This window comes from Colias philodice, chromosome 5, assembly GCF_061535455.1.
Source record: "Colias philodice isolate Cphi_HAF_F1 chromosome 5, ilColPhil1 Martin Lab GWU primary, whole genome shotgun sequence".
In the NCBI taxonomy this organism is placed as follows: domain Eukaryota; kingdom Metazoa; phylum Arthropoda; class Insecta; order Lepidoptera; family Pieridae; genus Colias; species Colias philodice.
This window is the reverse complement of record NC_143090.1, coordinates 9836497-9859269: the sequence shown is the minus strand read 5'-3', so window position 1 is coordinate 9859269 and position 22773 is coordinate 9836497. Positions and strand designations below refer to the sequence as shown.

The 22773-nt window shown below is 36.2% G+C and overlaps 1 protein-coding gene across 1 annotated transcript; it reads left to right on the top strand.

Annotated features, from left to right (window-relative positions):
• Positions 1 to 12327: 12327 nt before the first annotated feature.
• On the top strand, positions 12328 to 22089 carry LOC149488600 (uncharacterized). Its single transcript, XM_089695319.1, has 3 exons — positions 12328 to 12530; positions 21448 to 21488; positions 21723 to 22089. The coding sequence occupies exons 1-3, from the start codon at positions 12328 to 12330 to the stop codon at positions 21992 to 21994; spliced, it is 516 nt and encodes a 171-aa protein (XP_089551445.1). The 3' UTR covers positions 21995 to 22089.
• Positions 22090 to 22773: the final 684 nt, after the last annotated feature.

The window sequence follows — 22773 nt, the reverse complement described above, 5'->3', positions numbered from 1 at the left end:
TTTCTTTTCATTTTGAACCCATATTAATAAACTTCATATAGATTTTAAAGACATACGTCGTACACATCATAATGGTCACAAACACAATATATTAGGTATATCAAGCAGGGCGATCCCTTCCGTATCCGACATCCGTATCCCATAATAATTACTAGACATCGGATTATAAAACACACAAAAGTTGTTCCTCGAAAAACAATCTTCAAAAATGGTCTAATATCATTTCTTCGTAAAATGATAAAAAAAAGTTTTATTGAAAAATATAAATGGCTCTAATTTCTGAACATTTTCGCTTATAACTTCTTTATTTATAGTTCTACGACTAAAAGTTACTACACCAAAGTTGTAGAGAATTTAATTTGCAACAAATAATGTTAACGATATTTTTTTATCAGTTAAATAGTTTAAGAGATATATCGTAAAAACCATTTCAACCGCTATTTTCAAGATGGCGGCCGTGGGACAAGGGTGGCGACCCCACAAACTTGGTTTTAGCTTCACACTGACCCCCCCCTACACATCAAAAAAACAAAATTGCGTCCTCTAAAAAATGCAAGGTTAGGGCTAATAGACATGTTGAAAAAATTATGGGTCATTTGACCCACCACCTGACCTATCTAGAATGATATAAGAGCATAAAATAATAAGATTCAGCACTATGACGTCACTCGTAAGCTGTCCACCTGAGTGCAGATGAGAATTCGAAAGTTCAGGTAGAGATTTTCTCCCCTTGTCTCCATGATTTTTGTACGGCGTTGCGGAATAATGGCTTAAAAGCAGTATAGAAATAGTATGACCCAGATGCCGTACAAAAATGGTGGTGCACAAAGTCGGAATTTATTTTTATTTTTCGACAGTTGCCGGGGTAAATTTGGTCATTTGATTTTGTACGGCATCTGTGTCATACTATTTCTATACTACTTTTAATCAATTACAACGCAACGCCGTACAAAAATCATGGAGACAAGGGGAGAAAATCTCTACCTGAACCTTCGAATTCTCATCTGCACTCAGGTGGACAGCTTACAAGTGACGTCATAGTGCTGAATCTTATTATTTTATGCTCTTATATCGTTCTAGATAGGTCACCTGGTGGGTCAAATGACCCATAATTTTTTCAACACGGGCCTGTAGTCTATAAAAAATGTAACATTTCAATGGATCTGAGGCGTGTTTCAATTTTTTCCATGCAGGACGTTCGTGTCTTTGTAGTTTACACGGAATTTAAAAGAAGAAGTTTTCATATAAAATATACAACAGTAAAGACACTGAGACATCCTAAAATATGCTCGAGGCAATTAAAGTACTTTTATTCAAAAATTCAAAGAAAATCTAAGTTAAAATAGCCTCACTTTGAAGAAATTTTATGTGTATTTGGCGTCGAATTTCTAAAACATACAACAGAGTAAAAAATAAATAAAAAATACACATTAAATGAAAATGATAGATTTATGCTTAAAAATTTGCAATCAAAAAAATACATATTATATGATTTATGAAAGTAATGGAATATTTTAAAGTTCTCTAGAATTTTCGATTATATACGGGAGCGCAAACGCTGTTACGGTAGACCGCGCTCCGCGCTTTAGAGCGTATACGCACTATGCGGGTAGCCGCATTGCGGGTAGCCGTCCGGCTGACCGCAAGCACAATTATGTACGTAATATTCATTTCTATGCGCACTGCGATGCGGCTACTGCAGACCTAAGAGCGTATACGCATAGTGCGTATACGCTCTTAGGGAGTAGGACGTGTTGCGCTGCTCCGTCAGACACAAAATTACTAAAGTACGTTTTTCCCGCGCGTAGTAGTCGGGAAGCCCATGATACTAGATTAGAATTGGTGGAGTAGACGATAACGAGATAATAAGGTCCTATAATGTTTCCACTTTGAGCGCTTTCAGCCTTTGCTACTCGACTACACGATGATCGCGTTCAAACGTAAAAATACTAGCTTTCGTCCAGCGCAATTTTGTATTAGGACTCGGGCGCTTGTGCACTACAAGGAATTTTACTGTCCGGCATTCCGATTTTTTACGGTCCGGTGTGGCATGAAAAAACCGATGAATTGCTTGTGCACCTGTCCGTCTTTACTCGGGTCAGTGCGGTACAGTTCAAGGAAGTTTGGCGGTATAATGCTATCATAAATGATTGTTTTTGCATTTTACAAGAAACGAGTAAAAAATATAGAAGGTGAAATATTATATTACCTACTTCGTTATAATAAAAAGTAAAGTTCCGTAAGAGATTTAAAATGCGTGTTTCACTTATTTATTTTAATAGGTGACGAAGAGCTAAAGCTATTCCCACTTGAACTTTAACTTACCAACACTTACTTAGATAATAATTATTATAGGTCAATGTATATAAAAATAACAATACCGACTTTTCAAATCACATTGCCAGCTAAAAGAAAGTAAAACAAGAGCTTGCTTTCAATTGGCATATGCAATAAAAAGAGTAAAATCCAAGCAAGTGGGCACTCGAAAACAATATTATACCTACAGCGACTCGTAAACTCAAAAAACCATCCGGAATAGGGAAAAGTAAAATGTCGGACAGTAAAATTACGTATAGTGCACAAGCTAGTATTTAGATTAATTGCGTGCCATACCGGACCGTACAATTAATCTAAATACTAGCTTGTGCACTATACGTAATTTTACTGTCCGACATTTTACTTTTCCCTATTCCGGATGGTTTTTTGTGTCTACGAGTCGCTGTAGGTATATTGTTTTCGAATGCCCACTTGCTTGGATTTTACTGTTTTTACTGCATATGCCAATTGAAAGCAAGCTCTTGTTTTACTTTGGTCGTATACGTCTTTACGTCGGTATTGTTATTTTATATACATTGACCAAGCATTGACCTATAATTATTATCTAAGTAAGTGTTGGTAAGTTAAAGTTCAAGTGGGAATAGATTTAGCTCCTCGTCACCGATTAAAATAAATAAGTGAAACACGCATTTTAAATCTCTTACGGAACTTTACTTTTTATTATAACGAAGTAATATAATATTTCACCTTCTATATTTTTAATCGTTTCTTGTAAAATGCAAAAACAATCATTTATGATAGCATTATACCGCCAAACTTCCTTGAACTGTACCGCACTGATCCGAGTAAAGACGGACAGGTGCACAAGCAATTCATCGGTTTTTTCATGCCACACCGGACCGTAAAAAATCGGAATGCCGGACAGTAAAATTCCTTGTAGTGCACAAGCGCCCTAATTGTATATTGGCACAAAAACTATACTTTCAAGAAAATTTCACTGTTTTTGTACAATCTTTGATTTAAATATATCTAGGTATATATATAATAAAACTAAGTCGATAAAATGTGCGTGCCGATAAAACTTAAAAAGGAGTCCCGACACGATAAAGGGACTTATGTGGTGTGATAGCCCTTTGTCCCCCCTCGAACAAGAAAGTACCCGTTTTAATCTAAAGGGCATGTTTTTAAAGATATAAGGGACTTTCCGACCATTCAACTTGGAAATTAAGTGCAGTGGCGCCATCTGTTATCGAATATTTGAACTTAGTGTATTATAGTCTCCATAGTTGTGAGCCATTGCAGCATGTGTAGTAGTGGCGCGAAATAGAAAATTCCAATTTCAATAAAATCTTAAATTTAAATTTTGTGTATTTAGACGTCATTATTTAACGTATATTTTGGAGTTAAAGCGACATAATTTTAGTTATCCAAATTAGTTCTCAAAATATTTAAAAATTTATTTTTTAAATTTCGTGCCTTTACTTCATACGCTACCGCTACAGAAGATATAAGGAACTTTCCAACCCTACATAGTGGCGCCATCTGTTATCGAATATTTAAACTTCATTCAGGACAACGATTGTTTGGGTTGAATTTCCAAAAGCGTTGCGAGCAATTGTAGCATGTGTAGTAGTGACATGAAATTTAAAATTCCAATTTCAATAAAGTCTTAAATTTAATTTGTTGCTATAATAAAGTTATTAAATTTTGTGTATTTATACGTCATTAGCTAACTTATATTTTGGAGTTAAAGCGACATAAAATTAGTTATCCAAATTAGTTCTCAAAACATTAAAAAATTAAGGTTTTTAAATTTTGCGCTTTTACTACAAATGCTACCGCTATAGAACCTTTTATTATGGCGGACGATAATGACCAGAATACTCTAGAAGGTGTGAGAGAGAAAATATTTTCAAATTTTCTCGAATATTCTAGAGCCTAGCTCTCTGAAGTGTCTCTGAATATATAAGAGCCCGGTGTCGCACACCAGAGTTAGTTTAATTTGAACAGCGAAAAACTTCCCCACTGAATTTCCAAGTACCAGGAATGCCATTACAGTTTACACTGCCTTCGTCTGAAAATTGGAACTCCAATCATACTACTCAGAAATCTCAACTCCCCAAAATTATGTAATGGAACTAGAATGATCGTAAAACAGCTATCGAATAATATCATTGAAGCTGAACTTATTTCTGGGAAGACCAAAGGACAGACAGTATTTATACCTAGAATACCTCTGATCTCTTCGGAATTGCCATTTCAATTTAAAAGACTGCAGTTTCCAATAAAATTAGCCTTTAGTTTTACAATTAACAAAGCGCAAGGACAAACTTTAAAATAATGTTGTGGCATTAACCTCAAAGAATCCTGCTTCTCTCACGGTCAGCTATATGTAGCTTGCTCAAGAGTAGGAAATCCGAAAAAATTATGTATACAGGGTGTCCCAAAAAGTAGTGATGAACGAAAGCTGGGAGGTAGAGGACCTAGAGGGCTATCCGAATCACCCCCATGTATGTTATGCGATTTTTCGTATTTTCGGAGTTATGACGTTTTTTTTTCAATTTTTCACCGATCGCCGAGTACTATGATATTTTCACTCATGGTGACGTAAATTATTGCGGAAGATGCTTGATTTTTTTTGTGTGCTAAGCTGAAAGATAGGCCAATTCAGTATGGTAACATTTACTCTCGTTAGATCTTTGAATGGAATAAAAAAAAGAATGAAATGCCAAGAAAGATAAAATTACCCAGTATGTTCACCACTTCAAGGGCCCGTAAAAAAATAAAATCACATAAAAAATGTTTTCTGTTTGTCTTTTAAAAACTTGCTCTATCTATCAGGAAGCTACCCTGAAAATTTCATTTTATTATTCAGAAGGCTTTAATCGAAAAATTGAAATCTAAATTTGGTAAGTGCAAAAATTGAATTAACATTATGATTAATAAAAACAAATTAAAACCAATAACAAGGTGTTTTATTACCAGAAATCTTTAAAATGACCCCGCGGTTGCTCAGTGCAAGTGCGACATCACCGTAAAAAGTTGTCTTTTAAATGTCTGTATGCCCTTTTATCATTTTTAATGGTTTCTTCTGCTACTATGAATTTCCCGGCTATTTCGTCCAAATTGTGGCATTCTCTTAAGTAGCCGAGGTCTTTTTAGTATCCCCATTGAAACAAATCAATGGGGTTTAGGTCGAGGGACCGTGGAGGCCGGGCTTTAAGGCAGGCGTCACCGGCGCATGCGCAGGCTGCAACGACCAATCCATCTTTCAGGGTATCTTTGCCCTTTAGCCTGGCCTCCACGGTCCCCGGACATAAACCCTATTGATTTTTTCCGCGGGGATACTACAAAGACGAGAGACTGCCACAATTTGGACGAAATAGCCGGGAAATTCATAGTAGCAGAAGAAACCATTAAAAATGATAAAAGGGCATACAGACATTTAAAAGACAACTTTTTACGGTGATGTCGCACTTGCACTGAGCAACCCGGGGGTCATTTTAAAAATTTCTGGTAATAAAACACCTTGTTATTGGTTTTAATTTGTTTTTATTAATCATCATGTTAATTCAATTTTTGCACTTACCAAATTTAGATTTCAATTTTTCGATTGAAGCCTTCTGAATAATAAAATGAAATTTTCAGGGTAGCTTCCTGATAGGTAGAGCAAGTTTTTAAAAGCCAAACAGAAAACATTTTTTATGTGATTTTATTTTTTTACGGGCCCTTGAAGTGGTGAACATACTAAGTAATTTTATCTTTCTTGGCATTTCATTCTTTTTTTTATTCCATTCAAAGATCTAACGATAGTAAATGTTACCATACTGAATTGGCCTATCTTTCAGCTTAGCACACAAAAAAAATCAAGCATCTTCCGCAATAATTGACGTCACCATGAGTGAAAATATCATAGTACTCGGCGATCGGTGAAAAATTGAAAAAAACGTCATAACTCCGAAAATACGAAAAATCGCATAACATACATGGGGGTGATCCGGATAGCCCTCTAGGTCCTCTACCTTCCAGCTTTCGTTCATCACTACTTTTTGGGACACCCTGTATATTATACTCCGGACAATAAAATGAAAAATGTTGTTTATAAACAAGTATTGTAAATAATGAGAAAATGTTTTCAATAAACTTTTTTTTTTACTTTTTACGTCATAGTTTATTTTTTTACTTCGACTCGACCACGTCATCTCATATCAACTCCCGGGCGAAGCCGGGTTTTTTAGCTAGTAAAAATAATAAAAGTTTTTTGATTTTGTATTGTGCATATTTTAGGCCTATCAGTAGATTTTAGTGCATATTTCGGCCTTTTTTAGTGCATATTTGCGTGCATATTTTGGCATTTTGTTAGTGCATATAATCCGATGTCTAATAATTACCGTACGTAGAAACTCTCTTAAAAGTTTGACATAGCATTTTAATGTATTAGATGTGTCAATGATCATTAAAATATTATAATCCACAAAAAAAATCGATAATTTGGGAAAAAACTACACGTACAGCAACAAAAAGTGGTAGTTAAAGCACCACTTAAACACAGGGCCGGATCTACCCATGGGCTTTATGGGCTGCAGCCCAGGGCCCCGAGGTTAAAAGGGCCCCCAAACCCCGATAAAAAAATAGGCGATAATTTGAAAAAAAAAAGACGTGTTGCATTCCGTTTCCGGGAGTGCCAGAAGTGAAAACTTGATTATTAACGTTCAGCATGTTTGATATTTTGGAATGGTATCCGTCCGCATGAAATATAAGGGCTAAAAAAAAAACATCCGTCTTACGCTTTTTCGATCAGGCCACGTGTCCTGACGCGAGTTTAAGATTTTATACCCAACGCCGCTAAAGAAGTTTTCACTTCAAAAACTGTAGTTTTCGAAAAACAAATTGATGAAAAATCGCATACCTAAGTACTTCAATAACTTTTGTTCGTTGTTCGTTGTTCGATGTTCGTTGTTCGTTGTTCGTTGTTCGTTGTTCGTTGTTCGTTGTTCGTTGTTCGTTGTTCGTTGTTCGTTGTTCGTTGTTCGTTGTTCGTTGTTCGTTGTTCGTTGTTCGTTGTTCGTTGTTCGTTGTTCGTTGTTCGTGTTCGTTGTTCGTGTTCGTGTTCGTGTTCGTGTTCGTGTTCGTGTTCGTGTTCGTGTTCGTGTTCGTGATCGTGTTCGTGTTCGAATTCGAGTTTGAGTTTGAGTTTGAATTTGAATTTGAATTTGAGTTTGTTTGTGTTCGTGTTCGTGTTCGTGTTCGTTGTTCGTTGTTCGTTGTTCGTTGTTCGTTATTCGTTGTTCGTTGTTCGTTGTTCGATGTTCGTTGTTCGTTGTTCGTGTTCGTGTTCGTGTTCGTTGTTCGTGTTCGTGTTCGTGTTCGTGTTCGTGATAGTGTTCGTGTTCGAATTCGAGTTTGAATTTGAATTTGAATTTGAATTTGAATTTGAATTTGAATTTGAATTTGAGAGTTTGTTTGTGTTTGTGTTCGTGTTCGTGTTCGTGTTCGTTGTTCGTTGTTCGTTGTTCGTTGTTCGTTGTTCGTTGTTCGTTGTTCGTTGTTCGTTGTTCGTTGTTCGTTGTTCGTTGTTCGTTGTTCGTTGTTCGTTGTTCGTTGTTCGTTGTTCGATGTTCGTTGTTCGTTGTTCGTGTTCGTGTTCGTGTTCGTGTTCGTGTTCGTGTTCGTGTTCGTGTTCGTGTTCGTGTTCGTGTTCGTGTTCGTGATAGTGTTCGTGTTCGAATTCGAGTTTGAATTTGAATTTGAATTTGAATTTGAATTTGAATTTGAATTTGAATTTGAATTTGAATTTGAGAGTTTGTTTGTGTTTGTGTTCGTGTTCGTGTTCGTGTTCGTTGTTCGTTGTTCGTTGTTCGTTGTTCGTTGTTCGTTGTTCGTTGTTCGTTGTTCGTTGTTCGTTGTTCGTTGTTCGTTGTTCGTTGTTCGTTGTTCGTTGTTCGTTGTTCGTTGTTCGGTGTTCGTTGTTCGTTGTTCGTTGTTCGTTGTTCGTTGTTCGTTGTTCGTTGTTCGTTGTTCGTTATTCGATGTTCGTCTTTCGTCGTTCGTCGTTCGTTGTTCGTTATTCGATGTTCGTCGTTCGTCGTTCGTCGTTCGTCGTTCGTCGTTCGTGTTCGTGTTCGTTGTTCGTTGTTCGTTGTTCGTTGTTCGTTGTTCGTTGTTCGTTGTTCGTTGTTCGTTGTTCGTTGTTCGTTGTTCGTTGTTCGTTGTTCGTTGTTCGTTGTTCGTTGTTCGTTGTTCGTTGTTCGTTGTTCGTTGTTCGTTGTTCGTTGTTCGTTGTTCGTTGTTCGTTGTTCGTTGTTCGTTGTTCGTTGTTCGTTGTTCGTTGTTCGTTGTTCGTTGTTCGTTGTTCGTTGTTCGTTGTTCGTTGTTCGTTGTTCGTTGTTCGTTGTTAGATGTTCGTTGTTCGTTGTTCGTGTTCGTGTTCGTGTTCGTGTTCGTGTTCGTGTTCGTTGTTCGTTGTTCGTTGTTCGTTGTTCGTTGTTCTTTGTTCGTTGTTCTTTGTTCATTGTTCGTTGTTCGTTGTTCGATGTTCGTTATTCGTTGTTCGTTGTTCGTTGTTCGTTGTTCGTTGTTCGTTGTTCGTTGTTCGTTGTTCGTTGTTCGTTGTTCGTGTTCGTTGTTCGTGTTCGTGTTCGTGTTCGTGTTCGTGTTCGTGTTCGTGTTCGTTGTTGGTTGTTCGTTGTTCGTTGTTCGTTGTTCGTTGTTCGTTGTTCGTGTTCGTGTTCATGTTCGTGTTCGTGTTCGTGTTCGTGTTCGTTGTTCGTTGTTCGTTGTTCTTTGTTCGTTGTTCTTTGTTCATTGTTCGTTGTTCGTTGTTCGATGTTCGTTATTCGTTGTTCGTTGTTCGTTGTTCGTTGTTCGTTGTTCGTTGTTCGTTGTTCGTTGTTCGTTGTTCGTGTTCGTTGTTCGTGTTCGTGTTCGTGTTCGTGTTCGTGTTCGTGTTCGTGTTCGTTGTTGGTTGTTCGTTGTTCGTTGTTCGTTGTTCGTTGTTCGTTGTTCGTGTTCGTGTTCATGTTCGTTATTCGTTGTTCGTTGTTCGTTGTTCGTTGTTCGTTGTTCGTTGTTCGTTGTTCGTTGTTCGTTGTTCGTGTTCGTTGTTCGTGTTCGTGTTCGTTGTTGGTTGTTCGTTGTTCGTTGTTCGTTGTTCGTTGTTCGTTGTTCGTTGTTCGTGTTCGTGTTCATGTTCGTGTTCGTGTTCGTGTTCGTGTTCGTTAGTCGTTGTTCGTTGTTCGTGGTTCGTTGTTCGTTGTTCGTTGTTCGTTGTTCGTTGTTCGTTGTTCGTTGTTCGTTGTTCGTTGTTCGTTGTTCGTTGTTCGTTGTTCGTTGTTCGTTGTTCGTTGTTCGTTGTTCGTTGTTCGTTGTTCGTTGTTCGTTGTTAGATGTTCGTTGTTCGTTGTTCGTGTTCGTGTTCGTGTTCGTTGTTCGTTGTTCGTTGTTCGTTGTTCGTTGTTCGTTGTTCGTTGTTCGTTGTTCGTTGTTCGTTGTTCGTTGTTCGTTGTTCGTTGTTCGTTGTTAGATGTTCGTTGTTCGTTGTTCGTGTTCGTGTTCGTGTTCGTGTTCGTGTTCGTGTTCGTGTTCGTTGTTCGTTGTTCGTTGTTCGTTGTTCGTTGTTCTTTGTTCGTTGTTCTTTGTTCATTGTTCGTTGTTCGTTGTTCGATGTTCGTTATTCGTTGTTCGTTGTTCGTTGTTCGTTGTTCGTTGTTCGTTGTTCGTTGTTCGTTGTTCGTGTTCGTTGTTCGTGTTCGTGTTCGTGTTCGTGTTCGTGTTCGTGTTCGTGTTCGTGTTCGTTGTTGGTTGTTCGTTGTTCGTTGTTCGTTGTTCGTTGTTCGTTGTTCGTTGTTCGTGTTCGTGTTCATGTTCGTGTTCGTGTTCGTGTTCGTGTTCGTTAGTCGTTGTTCGTTGTTCGTGGTTCGTTGTTCGTTGTTCGTTGTTCGTTGTTCGTTGTTCGTTGTTCGTTGTTCGTTGTTCGTTGTTCGTTGTTCGTTGTTCGTTGTTCGTTGTTCGTTGTTCGTTGTTCGTTGTTCGTTGTTAGATGTTCGTTGTTCGTTGTTCGTGTTCGTGTTCGTGTTCGTGTTCGTGTTCGTGTTCGTTGTTCGTTGTTCGTTGTTCGTTGTTCGTTGTTCTTTGTTCGTTGTTCTTTGTTCATTGTTCGTTGTTCGTTGTTCGATGTTCGTTATTCGTTGTTCGTTGTTCGTTGTTCGTTGTTCGTTGTTCGTTGTTCGTTGTTCGTTGTTCGTTGTTCGTGTTCGTTGTTCGTGTTCGTGTTCGTGTTCGTGTTCGTGTTCGTGTTCGTGTTCGTTGTTGGTTGTTCGTTGTTCGTTGTTCGTTGTTCGTTGTTCGTTGTTCGTGTTCGTGTTCATGTTCGTGTTCGTGTTCGTGTTCGTGTTCGTTAGTCGTTGTTCGTTGTTCGTGGTTCGTTGTTCGTTGTTCGTTGTTCGTTGTTCGTTGTTCGTTGTTCGTTGTTCGTTGTTCGTTGTTCGTCGTTCGTCGTTCGTCGTTCGTCGTTCGTGTTCGTGTTCGTTGTTCGTTGTTCGTTGTTCGTTGTTCGTTGTTCGTTGTTCGTTGTTCGTTGTTCGTTGTTCGTTGTTCGTTGTTCGTTGTTCGTGTTCGTGTTCGTGTTCGTTGTTCGTTGTTCGTTGTTCGTTGTTCGTTGTTCTTTGTTCGTTGTTCTTTGTTCGTTGTTCGTTGTTCGTTGTTCGTTGTTCGTTGTTCGTTGTTCGTTGTTCGTTGTTCGTTGTTCGTTGTTCGTTGTTCGTTGTTCGTTGTTCGTTGTTCGTTGTTCGTTGTTCGTGTTCGTTGTTCGTGTTCGTGTTCGTGTTCGTGTTCGTGTTCGTGTTCGTGATCGTGTTCGTGTTCGAATTCGAGTTTGAGTTTGAGTTTGAATTTGAATTTGAATTTGAGTTTGTTTGTGTTCGTGTTCGTGTTCGTGTTCGTGTTCGTGTTCGTGTTCGTGTTCGTGTTCGTGTTCGTGTTCGTGTTCGTGTTCGTGTTCGTGTTCGTGTTCGTGTTCGTGTTCGTGATAGTGTTCGTGTTCGAATTCGAGTTTGAATTTGAATTTGAATTTGAATTTGAATTTGAATTTGAATTTGAATTTGAATTTGAATTTGAATTTGAATTTGAATTTGAATTTGAATTTGAATTTGAATTTGAGAGTTTGTTTGTGTTTGTGTTCGTGTTCGTGTTCGTGTTCGTGTTCGTTGTTCGTTGTTCGTTGTTCGTTGTTCGTTGTTCGTGTTCCTGTTCGTTGTTCGTTGTTCGTTGTTCGTTGTTCGTTGTTCGTTGTTCGTTGTTCGTTGTTCGTTGTTCGTTGTTCTTTGTTCGTTGTTCATTGTTCGTTGTTCGTTGTTCGTTGTTCGTTGTTCGTTGATCTTTGTTCGTTGTTCGTTGTTCGTGTTCGTGTTCGTTGTCCGTTGTTCGTTGTTCGTTGTTCGTTGTTCGTGTTCGTTGTTCGTTGTTCGTGTTCGTTGTTCGGTGTTCGTTGTTCGTTGTTCGTTGTTCGTTGTTCGTTGTTCGTTGTTCGTTGTTCGTGTTCGTTGTTCGTGTTCGTGTTCGTGTTCGTGTTCGTGTTCGTGTTCGTGTTCGTTGTTGGTTGTTCGTTGTTCGTTGTTCGTTGTTCGTTGTTCGTTGTTCGTGTTCGTGTTCATGTTCGTGTTCGTGTTCGTGTTCGTGTTCGTTAGTCGTTGTTCGTTGTTCGTGGTTCGTTGTTCGTTGTTCGTTGTTCGTTGTTCGTTGTTCGTTGTTCGTTGTTCGTTGTTCGTTGTTCGTCGTTCGTCGTTCGTCGTTCGTCGTTCGTCGTTCGTGTTCGTTGTTCGTTGTTCGTTGTTCGTTGTTCGTTGTTCGTTGTTCGTTGTTCGTTGTTCGTTGTTCGTTGTTCGTTGTTCGTTGTTCGTTGTTCGTTGTTCGTTGTTCGTTGTTCGTTGTTCGTGTTCGTGTTCGTGATCGTGTTCGTGTTCGAATTCGAGTTTGAGTTTGAGTTTGAATTTGAATTTGAGTTTGTTTGTGTTCGTGTTCGTATTCGTGTTCGTGTTCGTGTTCGAACTACACATGAAATACATTTATAGTGAAGACAAGTGCAAAGCCCTACAAGACGTTGTGGACAGCTTCCAGCAGTGCTCTAGTGACCATGAGAAAGCTCTAAGCCGTATCGCTGAGTTGGAATGTAGCTTAATGGAAGTGCAAGAGGACAATCCCAAGCGGCAATGCAACACACCAAGTAGTCTTCATGATGAATTAATTGAATGTGGACAGTTAAGTGGCTCTATAAACTTTAAAAAAATTAATTTCTCTTCGCATAAGAAGTTAAAAAAAATATCTTAGATTAACTAAGTTCATTAAGCGTACGCAATCTATTGTTAGAAAGAGTTCTTTAAAAAAAAAAGTTCAACTAGAGAAAGACAACAAAAACCTTGTTCAGGAGTTAGATAAATATAATAGGGATCTAGAATATTATAAAATCTTGTATGATGTAGAAACAACTGAACTTAAGGAGAAGATAGACTCCTTAAGTCAAATGTTAACTGATGTGAACCAGAAATACTCTTCCGCCCAAGTGCAAATTAATGAGCATATACAAGAGGCAGATTATCTTATTAAGTTGAGCAATGAGAATATGGATCGTTTTGAGTCGCTGACCAATAAATATGTATGTCAGTGTTCAAACAGTGACAATGAGCAACCGTCGCCCCATAAGTCTGACTACACAGACATACATAGTGTTAAACCCACTACCACAATTCCAACCAGTAATACCAAAACCTTTCAAAGCAGGAAATTATTATGTTGTCAGATAATATTGGTCAGGGATTTGTCATTTGGCGCTATGCTCAACAACTTAGGGCTTAAAGTTACTAATGTTTGTACGCCTAATAGCTCATATAAATATATAATCAAATCATTGGATCATTTCAGCTTTAATAAGAATAATATTGTAATTATATTATATGGGGACAGTTTAAATATAAATAATAAGGATATTGATATAGGATTTAAAAAAATGTTAGATATTAGTAGTAAGACTAAATGTAAATTTATGTTGTGTACCTTGCCATATCTACCTGGTTTAACACAAGAACAAAATAGATTAATTCATAATATGAATTTAAAATTGTATAACCTAACAAATCATCATCGTGATGCATTTATTTACTTTGACATTAACTTATGTATTAAATCTTTTATTTTGACAAAGAATACAGTGTATCTGCCATCTAGATATAAGCGTGAACTTGCTATGTTAATAGCATATAATATTAACCAGTCTGGTACATGTTCGGTATCAGACCATCCATCCATCCATCAATCTACTATAATTTTATGTAGTAGTAATTATATACATCAACCTAGGTTAAGTGTTGATAGACAATCTAGCCCTAAGCTAGATTTAAACTAGTATATAAGACAACAGCTAAGCAGTCTTTTTCAATTGTGCATCAAAATATTCAAGGCTTGGCTAGCAAATTGTTAGAAATAGAATTGTTTTTGAATGATAACAATATTAAAATATTTTGTGTAACAGAACATTGGCTTAAACAATGTCAGTCGTTAGTAAATATTGAAAATTACAAATTAAAAAGTATATAAGTACTTTAGGACACAGGCTATTCACGGAGGTTCTGTTATTTTTGTACATGATAGTGTAAAATGTAAAGAACGAACTGACATTGTTAGTCTTTCTGTAGAACGGACCATTGAACTGTCCTGTGTGGAGCTGGAGCGTTATATTATTGTTTGCGTTTATAGACCCCCTTCCAGTGACTATAATATGTTTGAGACAGTCATGGAAGAAATATTAAAGCGTCTAAGCAGGAGTAAAAAAAAAGTTATAGTATGTGGTGATTTTAATATTGATTTACTCTTACAAACACAAACGGCTACACGAATTGTTAATTTATTTCAGTCATTTAATCTATATAAACTTTTTAACGAACCCACACGAATTACACCTACTTCTGCAACCTGTATTGATAATATATACTGTGACTGCATCTGTTTAGAGAACATTATTCTCAATACATTGACTTCGGATCACTGTGGCCAGAAAGTAGTTTTTGAATGGGATTGCATACCTACATTTAAAAGGATTAATGTTAGGCCTATAACTAAATAATAATAGTTAAAAAAAACTAAAAAACACGCTTTTTATAGAAAACCGAACTAAAAAATAGAAAATTTTATCAAATTAGTGTATTGTCATCGGTCCTCAATAAATCTACAAAGTTTGAACGAAATCTGACCGTTTAAAGTGGGTCAAAATCGCGCCCAAGGAAGTCGGTTACAAACATACAAACATACAGGTGAAGCTAATATAAAGCGTGTAATAAAAAGGCATTAATAAATTTAGGAATAATATTAATAAAAACCTGCCCGTACTAAATGATCAATCCTTTCCTAATAGTCCTTGTGAAATGTTTAATAATCTTTTTAATTTAGTACATAATGAATTTGAAAAAATATTTAAAGTTAAATCTTTAAATATTACCAAGGATTTACCATTTAGTAAATGGGCGACAGCTAGTATACATAGGTGCAGGAACATTCTTTATGAATTATATGGTATGAAGCAATATAATAAAGACCCATCTTTTCTTAGTTATGTTAGAAATTACTCAAAAATTTTTAAAAAAGTTTGTTTTACTGCAAAGCGTTTATATATCAAAGAAAAAATACGCGACTCTGATAATAAAGTTAAAACAGTTTGGTCAATTATTAATGGTGAAATGGGTAAATGCAAATCAAGTAATACCATAAAACTTGTAAATAATGACAGGGTTATTGACAAAAGTGCTGATGTTGCGCTTGCTTTTGAAGAATTCTTCAGTAGTGTCCCTGCTACTATTACCTACTAATAGTTTAAATTCGTCTTCAGCACTTTCAGAAACCGCTGGTGATATTGTTACTGCCTTTAAGACGCTTAATCTAAAAAATACTTGTGATCTTTGGGGAATGTCCGTAAATTTAGTTAATAATATAATAGAAAGAAAGAAAGAAAGAAAGAAAAAACGTTTATTTAATGGCACATAGCCTCACACGTACATAATTCAAAGCAATTTATACAATACTTATATGCTACAATACTACTACAATACTTACTTACTACAATACTTAAAAATAATTTGGAAAATCCAAAAGTGCACGCCTCATAATTTTTTTTTAATAAATATTTATGAATTATTATTTTTGTTTATTTAATAACAATTAAACCACATCGAATCAGACCCTGAAAAATGAAAGGGTTCTATTGCTGAGCATACTCAAGCGTAAGAGAGAAAAAAAGACTCGATTAGTAAAGTATTTCGGTCGCTATCGTGTTAACAAGAAAAAGGATCCGCACATACAGACACACGGACGTCCAAGACAGAACTTTTTTAAACTGTTTTTTAACTAGTTTAAATAACAAAAATGACATCAAAAATATCATGAACGTTAAAAATAGTGTTTTTTCTTAATATGTGTGTGTATGTATTATCTTACAAGTGCAATGTATGATACATAAAGACATTTTAAGTTTGAAAAATCAGATGTTTTGCGCGAAGTGACAGTAGTACCCACCTCAACGCTTCGCTTATGAGGCGTGCAATACACATTGAAGTGTGTAGTCTGTGAAGCATGATGCCATTAAAAGGGGAAATCACTCGGTGAACATCTGTGACGTAAACAAAAAAAAACGTCACAGCACCGATTTTCAGTGAGCCCCGAGAGCAATAATTCGTCATAATATATTTTAATTAAAGAAAAGAAAATAAATACAATATTAATAGTATAATGTAAAATATAGACATAATAATATACTATAATATATATACACACATACACGTATTATAATATATTACATATAAAAGAATTTAATGCATAATACATTAAGTAGAACCACTAAATTGGTAAATAAATCACTACATAGTATAAAACAAAGTCGCTTTCCCTGTCCCTATGTCCCTATGTCCCTATGTCCCTTTGTACGCTTAAATCTTTGAAACTACGCAACGGATTTTGATGCGGTTTTTTTTAATAGATAGAGTGATTCAAGAGGAAGGTTTATATGTATAATAATATCCATTAAATAGTGGAGAAGTACTGTTATTTTTGAGGTTTCTAAAGTGATGTCGTAAAAAATTACATTTTTTCCGCTTACATTGCAAACGCAGGCTGAACCCTACGAGTTTTATCAAAATAATGTACTAAGTATTATACACATTGAAAAGGTCTACAGAAAAGTCCGCGATGGTATATGTCTATCTCTTATGGATAACCCACAATAACTTTTTTTGTCATTTACTTTTTACGACAAATAATGGCTAATTTTCGAAGCGATTTTAACCAAAACAGCATTAATCCTTAACCAATTAAATACCTTGAATACATTGTTCATTTAATATAGATCTATATGGCCCTTTACACCGTATGATTTAAGTGAATATTTTCGAAGATATTACGGATTTAAAAATTGCGGGACGTACCGTTTGCGGCGGTACCGGCCAGCCGCCCGGCTATCTATCGGAACGGGCCGCTATGTTTTTATATACAACGTTCACAGTTTTTCTGTAGTGTATTTAGTATCAGCATTGCACCCGTGCGAAGCCGGGGCGGGTCGCTAGTATATAAATAAAACAAAGCAATGAAAGTTAAAAAGGATTCTGCTACAATAGGTATATAAACTGACAACCATGGACGTGAACCCAAGGAAAGCATGTTTCGACGAGTGAAGGGCACCATGAATAGAAAATATTGCGAAAAATTTAGCTTTCATATTTAATAAGTGTTGTGACTATGGTACATTTCCTAATTTACTAAAGCTTAGTAAAGTTATACCTCTATTTAAGAAGGGCGATCAAGAAGACTGTAACAATTATAGACCTATCTCTATTTTACCAACATTAAGTAAGGTATTCGAGAAGTTAATTTTAAACCAATTGAGTAGTCATTTTGCATCTAATAATTTACTGCACACCAAACAGTTTGGTTTCACAAAGGGGCGCTCAACCACAGATGCTGGAGTTGCACTTCTAACACATATATATAAAGCATGGGAAAACTCAAAAAATGCTCTGGGGATATTTTGTGACCTGTCCAAGGCATTTGACTGCGTTGAACATTGTACTTTGTTACGTAAACTTAATCACTATGGAATTAAAGGAAAAGCCCAGAACCTCATAGCGTCATACCTGCATGATAGGATACAGACTGTAGTTGTTAATGGAGAACGTTCTAGCGGTGCGTCAATTAACATTGGTGTTCCACAGGGGTCAATTTTAGGTCCCTTCTTGTTCTTGGTATATATCAATGATCTTCCCTTTTATTTGCAGGATAGGTGTGAAATAGTTCTGTTTGCAGATGATACCTCATTAACACGTTCACTGCGGCATGTCCAGTATCGGGCCATCAGCGACTACACCACAGTGCGGCGCCCAAAATCGCAGTTTTCACCGTGGTGCGGCGAGGTTTTTTATATGTTAATCAATGACTAGAAAAGAGACAAATATATTTTTGTGATCACAGTTTGAAGTAGGACTCAATTTCGTTTAAAAATCGTATGGCAAAATATTGGACACACGCAAAGAAAAGAAACCGTTTCTTTTGTGTGCGGCATGTCAAATATTTTGCCATGGACAAGCACCTCATGCCGCACTGTACTGCGAGCGCGCCGCGTGTCAATCTCGCATAGTGATGTACCAGGACCACACGCGTCGTTATCAAATTTTTAAATGACAATGATACCTTAGAGGCTTTAGTTTTTTTACTTTCTTTTATTTCGTAGCATAAATGCAAAAATGTGATGACAGTTGTGAAAATAATATAAAACATTAAAACAAAAGTTACTGAACAAATTAAAACAAAAGTTACTGAACAATTTCCTGATAGTACTCTATCAAGTACCTTGTTTTATATGTGTTTTTTTTTGTATCGACGATCTCGTTATCTGTTAACAAACAGACTGAAATATACAAAATTGATTTATATCGATATCGATGTTTTATTTTACAGTGTTTCCCATCGCTATTACTGTAAACATGCCGTATCAACGCAGTGCGGGATGGCAAATAATTTTTCACAAAATCAGGGGTTTACATTTTCCCTCATATCTTTTAAACTATTGAGTCAAACTAAAAGCTATTTATGCGGTATATACAAGACTATATATACTATTATCCGAAAAAAAATTTTTTGAAATATCTTGAAATTTCATGAAATTATTAACCTTCAAAGTCAGTAGGTGCGATGTGATAAAAATGGCTCATGACATGACGCACAGTGGTGAACTTGCCGATGTGAAGTATTGAAGACATGCCGCAACAACGGTAAGTTTGGCATTTTAGGTGCCGCAGTGAACGTGTTAATTTTTTACCCGACTACGGCAAAGCAAAAGGAGGGTTATGATTTTGACAGGCTATGTATGTATGTATGTATGTATGTATATATGTATGTATGTATGTATGTTCATCTGTTCCCTCGTAACTTCTAAACTACTTATCAGAATTCGACAAATGACATATCATTAGAAGCGTCTTAATTGTCCGCTGGTTATAGGCTATATGGGGTTTCACAAAATCTAATGTGGCGCCCTCTAGCGGACAAAACATACAGAGTAAAAAAATAAAGTTAAGATAAATATGCCGTGTTTGGTATCATTTGAAAGCTTTTTACTTGCACATTTTGAATATATATATATTACTAGCATTTGCTTGTGACTTTACCTGTATTCATGGGCTGATTGCATATAATTCACATCTTTTCGTTCATAGCTTCTTCATCAGTTCATCAATTTAACTTTTGTTTTATACTTTTTCAGCGTCGTTTTTTGTCGTAGTTGGGTTTTAGTTGTTTTACTTTTTATCTTGTAATGTGGATAGGCATGACCCAAATGTTGACGAAGTGAACAGTGCTCTTTTACACATATCTGAATGGTTTACTGCCAATAATTTATTATTAAATGCCAAAAAAACCACTTGTGTTGAATTTTTACTTCCTAATGTAAAAAAGTTGAACAGAGATATTACCTTGAACGGGGAGGTATTGCATCCTACTGAGTCTACTGTATTTCTAGGGTTAACATTGGACGAGAAATTACAGTGGGGAGCCCATGTCAACACCGCTGCAGGTAAGCTCAGTTCAGCTGCATATGCAGTCCGAAAAATAAGGCATCTCACCGATGAAGATACAGCTAGATTGGTTTATTTCAGCTACTTTCATAGCATTATGTCCTATGGAATTCTACTGTGGGGCAAGGCTGCAGATATAGAAACTATATTTATCTTACAGAAAAGAGCCATTCGCTCTATATATAATTTACGTGCTCGGGATTCACTAAGAGATCATTTTAAGAATACTGGTATCCTTACTGTACCATCAAAGTATATATTTAATAATATTTTGCATGTACACAAAAGCTCCGACTTACACACAAGAGTAGGAGATAGACACGATTATGGCACAAGGAACAGGAATAGAATTGAGATGCCATTTTTCGTGTCCCTTCGTCCAGCATACTCACCATGGTGAGTATTACAATCCTGATATTTCATGAATGTCAAAAAACTGTTCTGAAATAGTGCTAAATAGTGCCCAAAGGAAAAAAATAGTGCTCTTGTACTTGCGAAGTTATAGCCATAGTTCGATGAGTATGCTGGACGAAGGTTTCGCCCAGCATACTCACCTCCGTCCGGAGAATCTGTATACGCTTCAAACATAATTCATACTTCAAAAAATAGTTCCCAAATAGTGCCAAACGGTGCCCAAAAAGAAAAAACAGTGCTCGAATAACTTCGGAGTTATAGGCTTCGTTCAGTGAGTATGCTGGGCGTAGGTTCTACGCCCAGCATACTCACCTCAGTGCGCGAATATCGAACGAGCTATAGGTATAATTTACGTCTCAAAAAATTGTGCTTGAAATAGTGCCCAATATCAGTCCAATTTTTGCTTGACTTTTGACTTAGAAAACCATTAAATTTTAATGTAAACTTCTACATACTAACGTAAAATGGGGTACAGTCGTCGACACATGTTTTTGGACAAAAATATTAAACTTTCTAATTGTAGACTTCATGTTATTGGAAATAATTATGGTATTTTCTCACATGTCAAAAACTTTCGATTAAATGCATTATTATATATTTTATAAATAATAATAAATGAATGAAACTTTAAGCGTAAATGAAGTCTATTACCACAGACTACTATTACTTCATTGCATTGTGTGTTTGTCTGAATAAAAACCAGTAGAATTGGAGGATAAAACCAGGCCTCCGCAGAAGTAGGTATATAAATAGGTATTTGAGATCCAATTAGATAAACAAACAAGTTACATTACGTTATTATGTGTGTACCTACCTACATCAAACCTTTAAAAAAGTAACTAAGTAGGTACTCATTTTTAAAACTTCTTAAGCATGTCCTTAATTTTAAGTGTACAGTGTCATATTCAACGAAAAAATGAACGTGTTTTTGTAAAAAACAACTCGCTTGCTACCTAGTTTTACAGTGCAATTAATGAATGAGTGTAAAATCAATTTAGTTAAATGCCACTATTATAAATTGAAATATACTTACTGATTTGGGTGCAGCTCCTATATTGATTACGTACTAGATACACAATTTTATATAGGTAAATAATGACATCACCAACACATTGTTTGGTTTTGCAACCCACTATGTAGTCAAACTCAAAAGCCGGCGTTATTATAATGATGTGCGACGAAGTAAACAAACAAAGAAACTGAGAAGCGCTTGTTCGTTTCGATTGCTTTGTGACACAAAATGGACCCTTATCACCTTCAAAATACAGATCAGTCTTGTCTAATAATCGTAAGATGTTAGGGCAGCGCCATCTAGTATTTAAACATAAACATATTCATTTGCGTCGCGGGCGCCGCGCGTCGTAAGCCCCATACCTATTGACCGTACGTGCATCCATTACTGCCACACTATATCCTCCTAAGACCCCGCGTACAAAATTTTGTACAAAATAAAATAGTGCTATCTGACCCAGCTCTGTCATATAGTTTATAGTAGTAACCGCCCCGTGTACAATTTTTTGTACTTATTCTTTTAACAACTGTAGTTTTTTTCAAATCTTCCCGCGAATAGTTTCACATGTCAAAATTACTTAAATAGTTTGTATTGTCTATGTTATGAACGCTGCCAACAAAAAAATAAGTATATTTTCAAAACTAGCTGCGATGAACGACGAAACCTGCCGCTCCCTCGTGCTAAGAGTAAGTTTAATCTCAAAATACTTATATAATCACTAGTTTTCCCACGTCACTGTTAATGTTATTTTATACTATAAGGTGTAAATATTACACACTATTAATATTTTTTGTTGATGTATTGAATAAAGGTGATTCACAAAGTCATCAATTATTTTGTTCAATATTTTGTACATTGGTTCTCAGTATCAAACGTTAGATATCTGCTTTTCATAGAGAGTATTTTTTTTTTTATTTTAGATTCTAATGAAAATGAGATTCTTCAGTGTCTAAATGAATTAGAATATGAGTCAGAAGCTGAAGAGGACCCTTTTGAATATAATGAGACAGATGACGAGTACATGCCAGTTGGAAGAGAGGAATCTTCATCTTCAAGTTCTTCTAGTGAAGATGAACAGCCGCTTATTGAAGATGACAATGATGATTCTCCTTTTTGCGAGGATCAAGTCGCAGCAGAACACGAATTCGTCTACGTTGGACACGTGGTTGTAGTCGTGGAAGAAATATTATAAGCACTCGCGGAAGAAGGAAGTCGTGGGAGTAGAAGTCGAGGACGCGTAATTTAATATTGCCTTAATAGAAGTTAAGCCTAAAGATCTCAAATGGAAAAATTTTGTTTTCTATTTAATTTCTATAATAAACATTATTTTTTGTAATTTTGATTTATTATTTTCTCTGCTACATTAAGACCCACTGTACAAAATTTTGTACAAAAGATAGAATTACAGAAGGTGACCAAAAATGTCCCATAGACACCTGGTATTACGGTAAAAATACTTTCGAAACCCTAAAAGGTATAGCTTCAAAATTACGACGTTTTACGTCTCTGGGTCTGACAGCAATAAATTAATTTGTGCATAATTTTGTACAGTGGGTTTTTACGACTACCTTTGGTAGTTCCGATCTGGGTCTTAGGAGGATATTGAACTTTATCACATGAGGAATACAGGTGAATTCCGTAAACGTTGTGGTACCGTCCTTGATCCGGAAAATGATTATTTTGAATAATTTTGTCAGTTGTAATGTAAGCATTAATAACAGCAACTTTATTTTTCATGCATGATTTACTTCATTTGATATCTTAATCCTTCAAGCACCGTGATCTAGACAAAATATATAAAATCATTGTTCCTAGCTACCGGGGTCCCATGCGACGCGCGAAGGCTTAATCATATTATTATAAAGTATTATTAAAATAATGTGTAATTAATAATATTGCGATTCTAAAGTAAATACTCCCTTACATAGACAATTAATAATTTACACAAGACAAAAATTGTTAGAAAGAAAG

What these genes read in the sequence shown, in the direction of transcription:
- LOC149488600 (XM_089695319.1), top strand. Translation starts at nt 12,328, where the DNA reads ATGAAATACATTTATAGTGAAGACAAGTGCAAAGCCCTACAAGACGTT. An exon ending in GAATTAATTGAATGTGGACA is followed by an intron (nt 12,531 to 21,447) that starts GTTAAGTGGCTC and finishes TTTCAAAACTAG; the next exon opens with CTGCGATGAACGACGAAACC. An exon ending in GCCGCTCCCTCGTGCTAAGA is followed by an intron (nt 21,489 to 21,722) that starts GTAAGTTTAATC and finishes TTTTTATTTTAG; the next exon opens with ATTCTAATGAAAATGAGATT.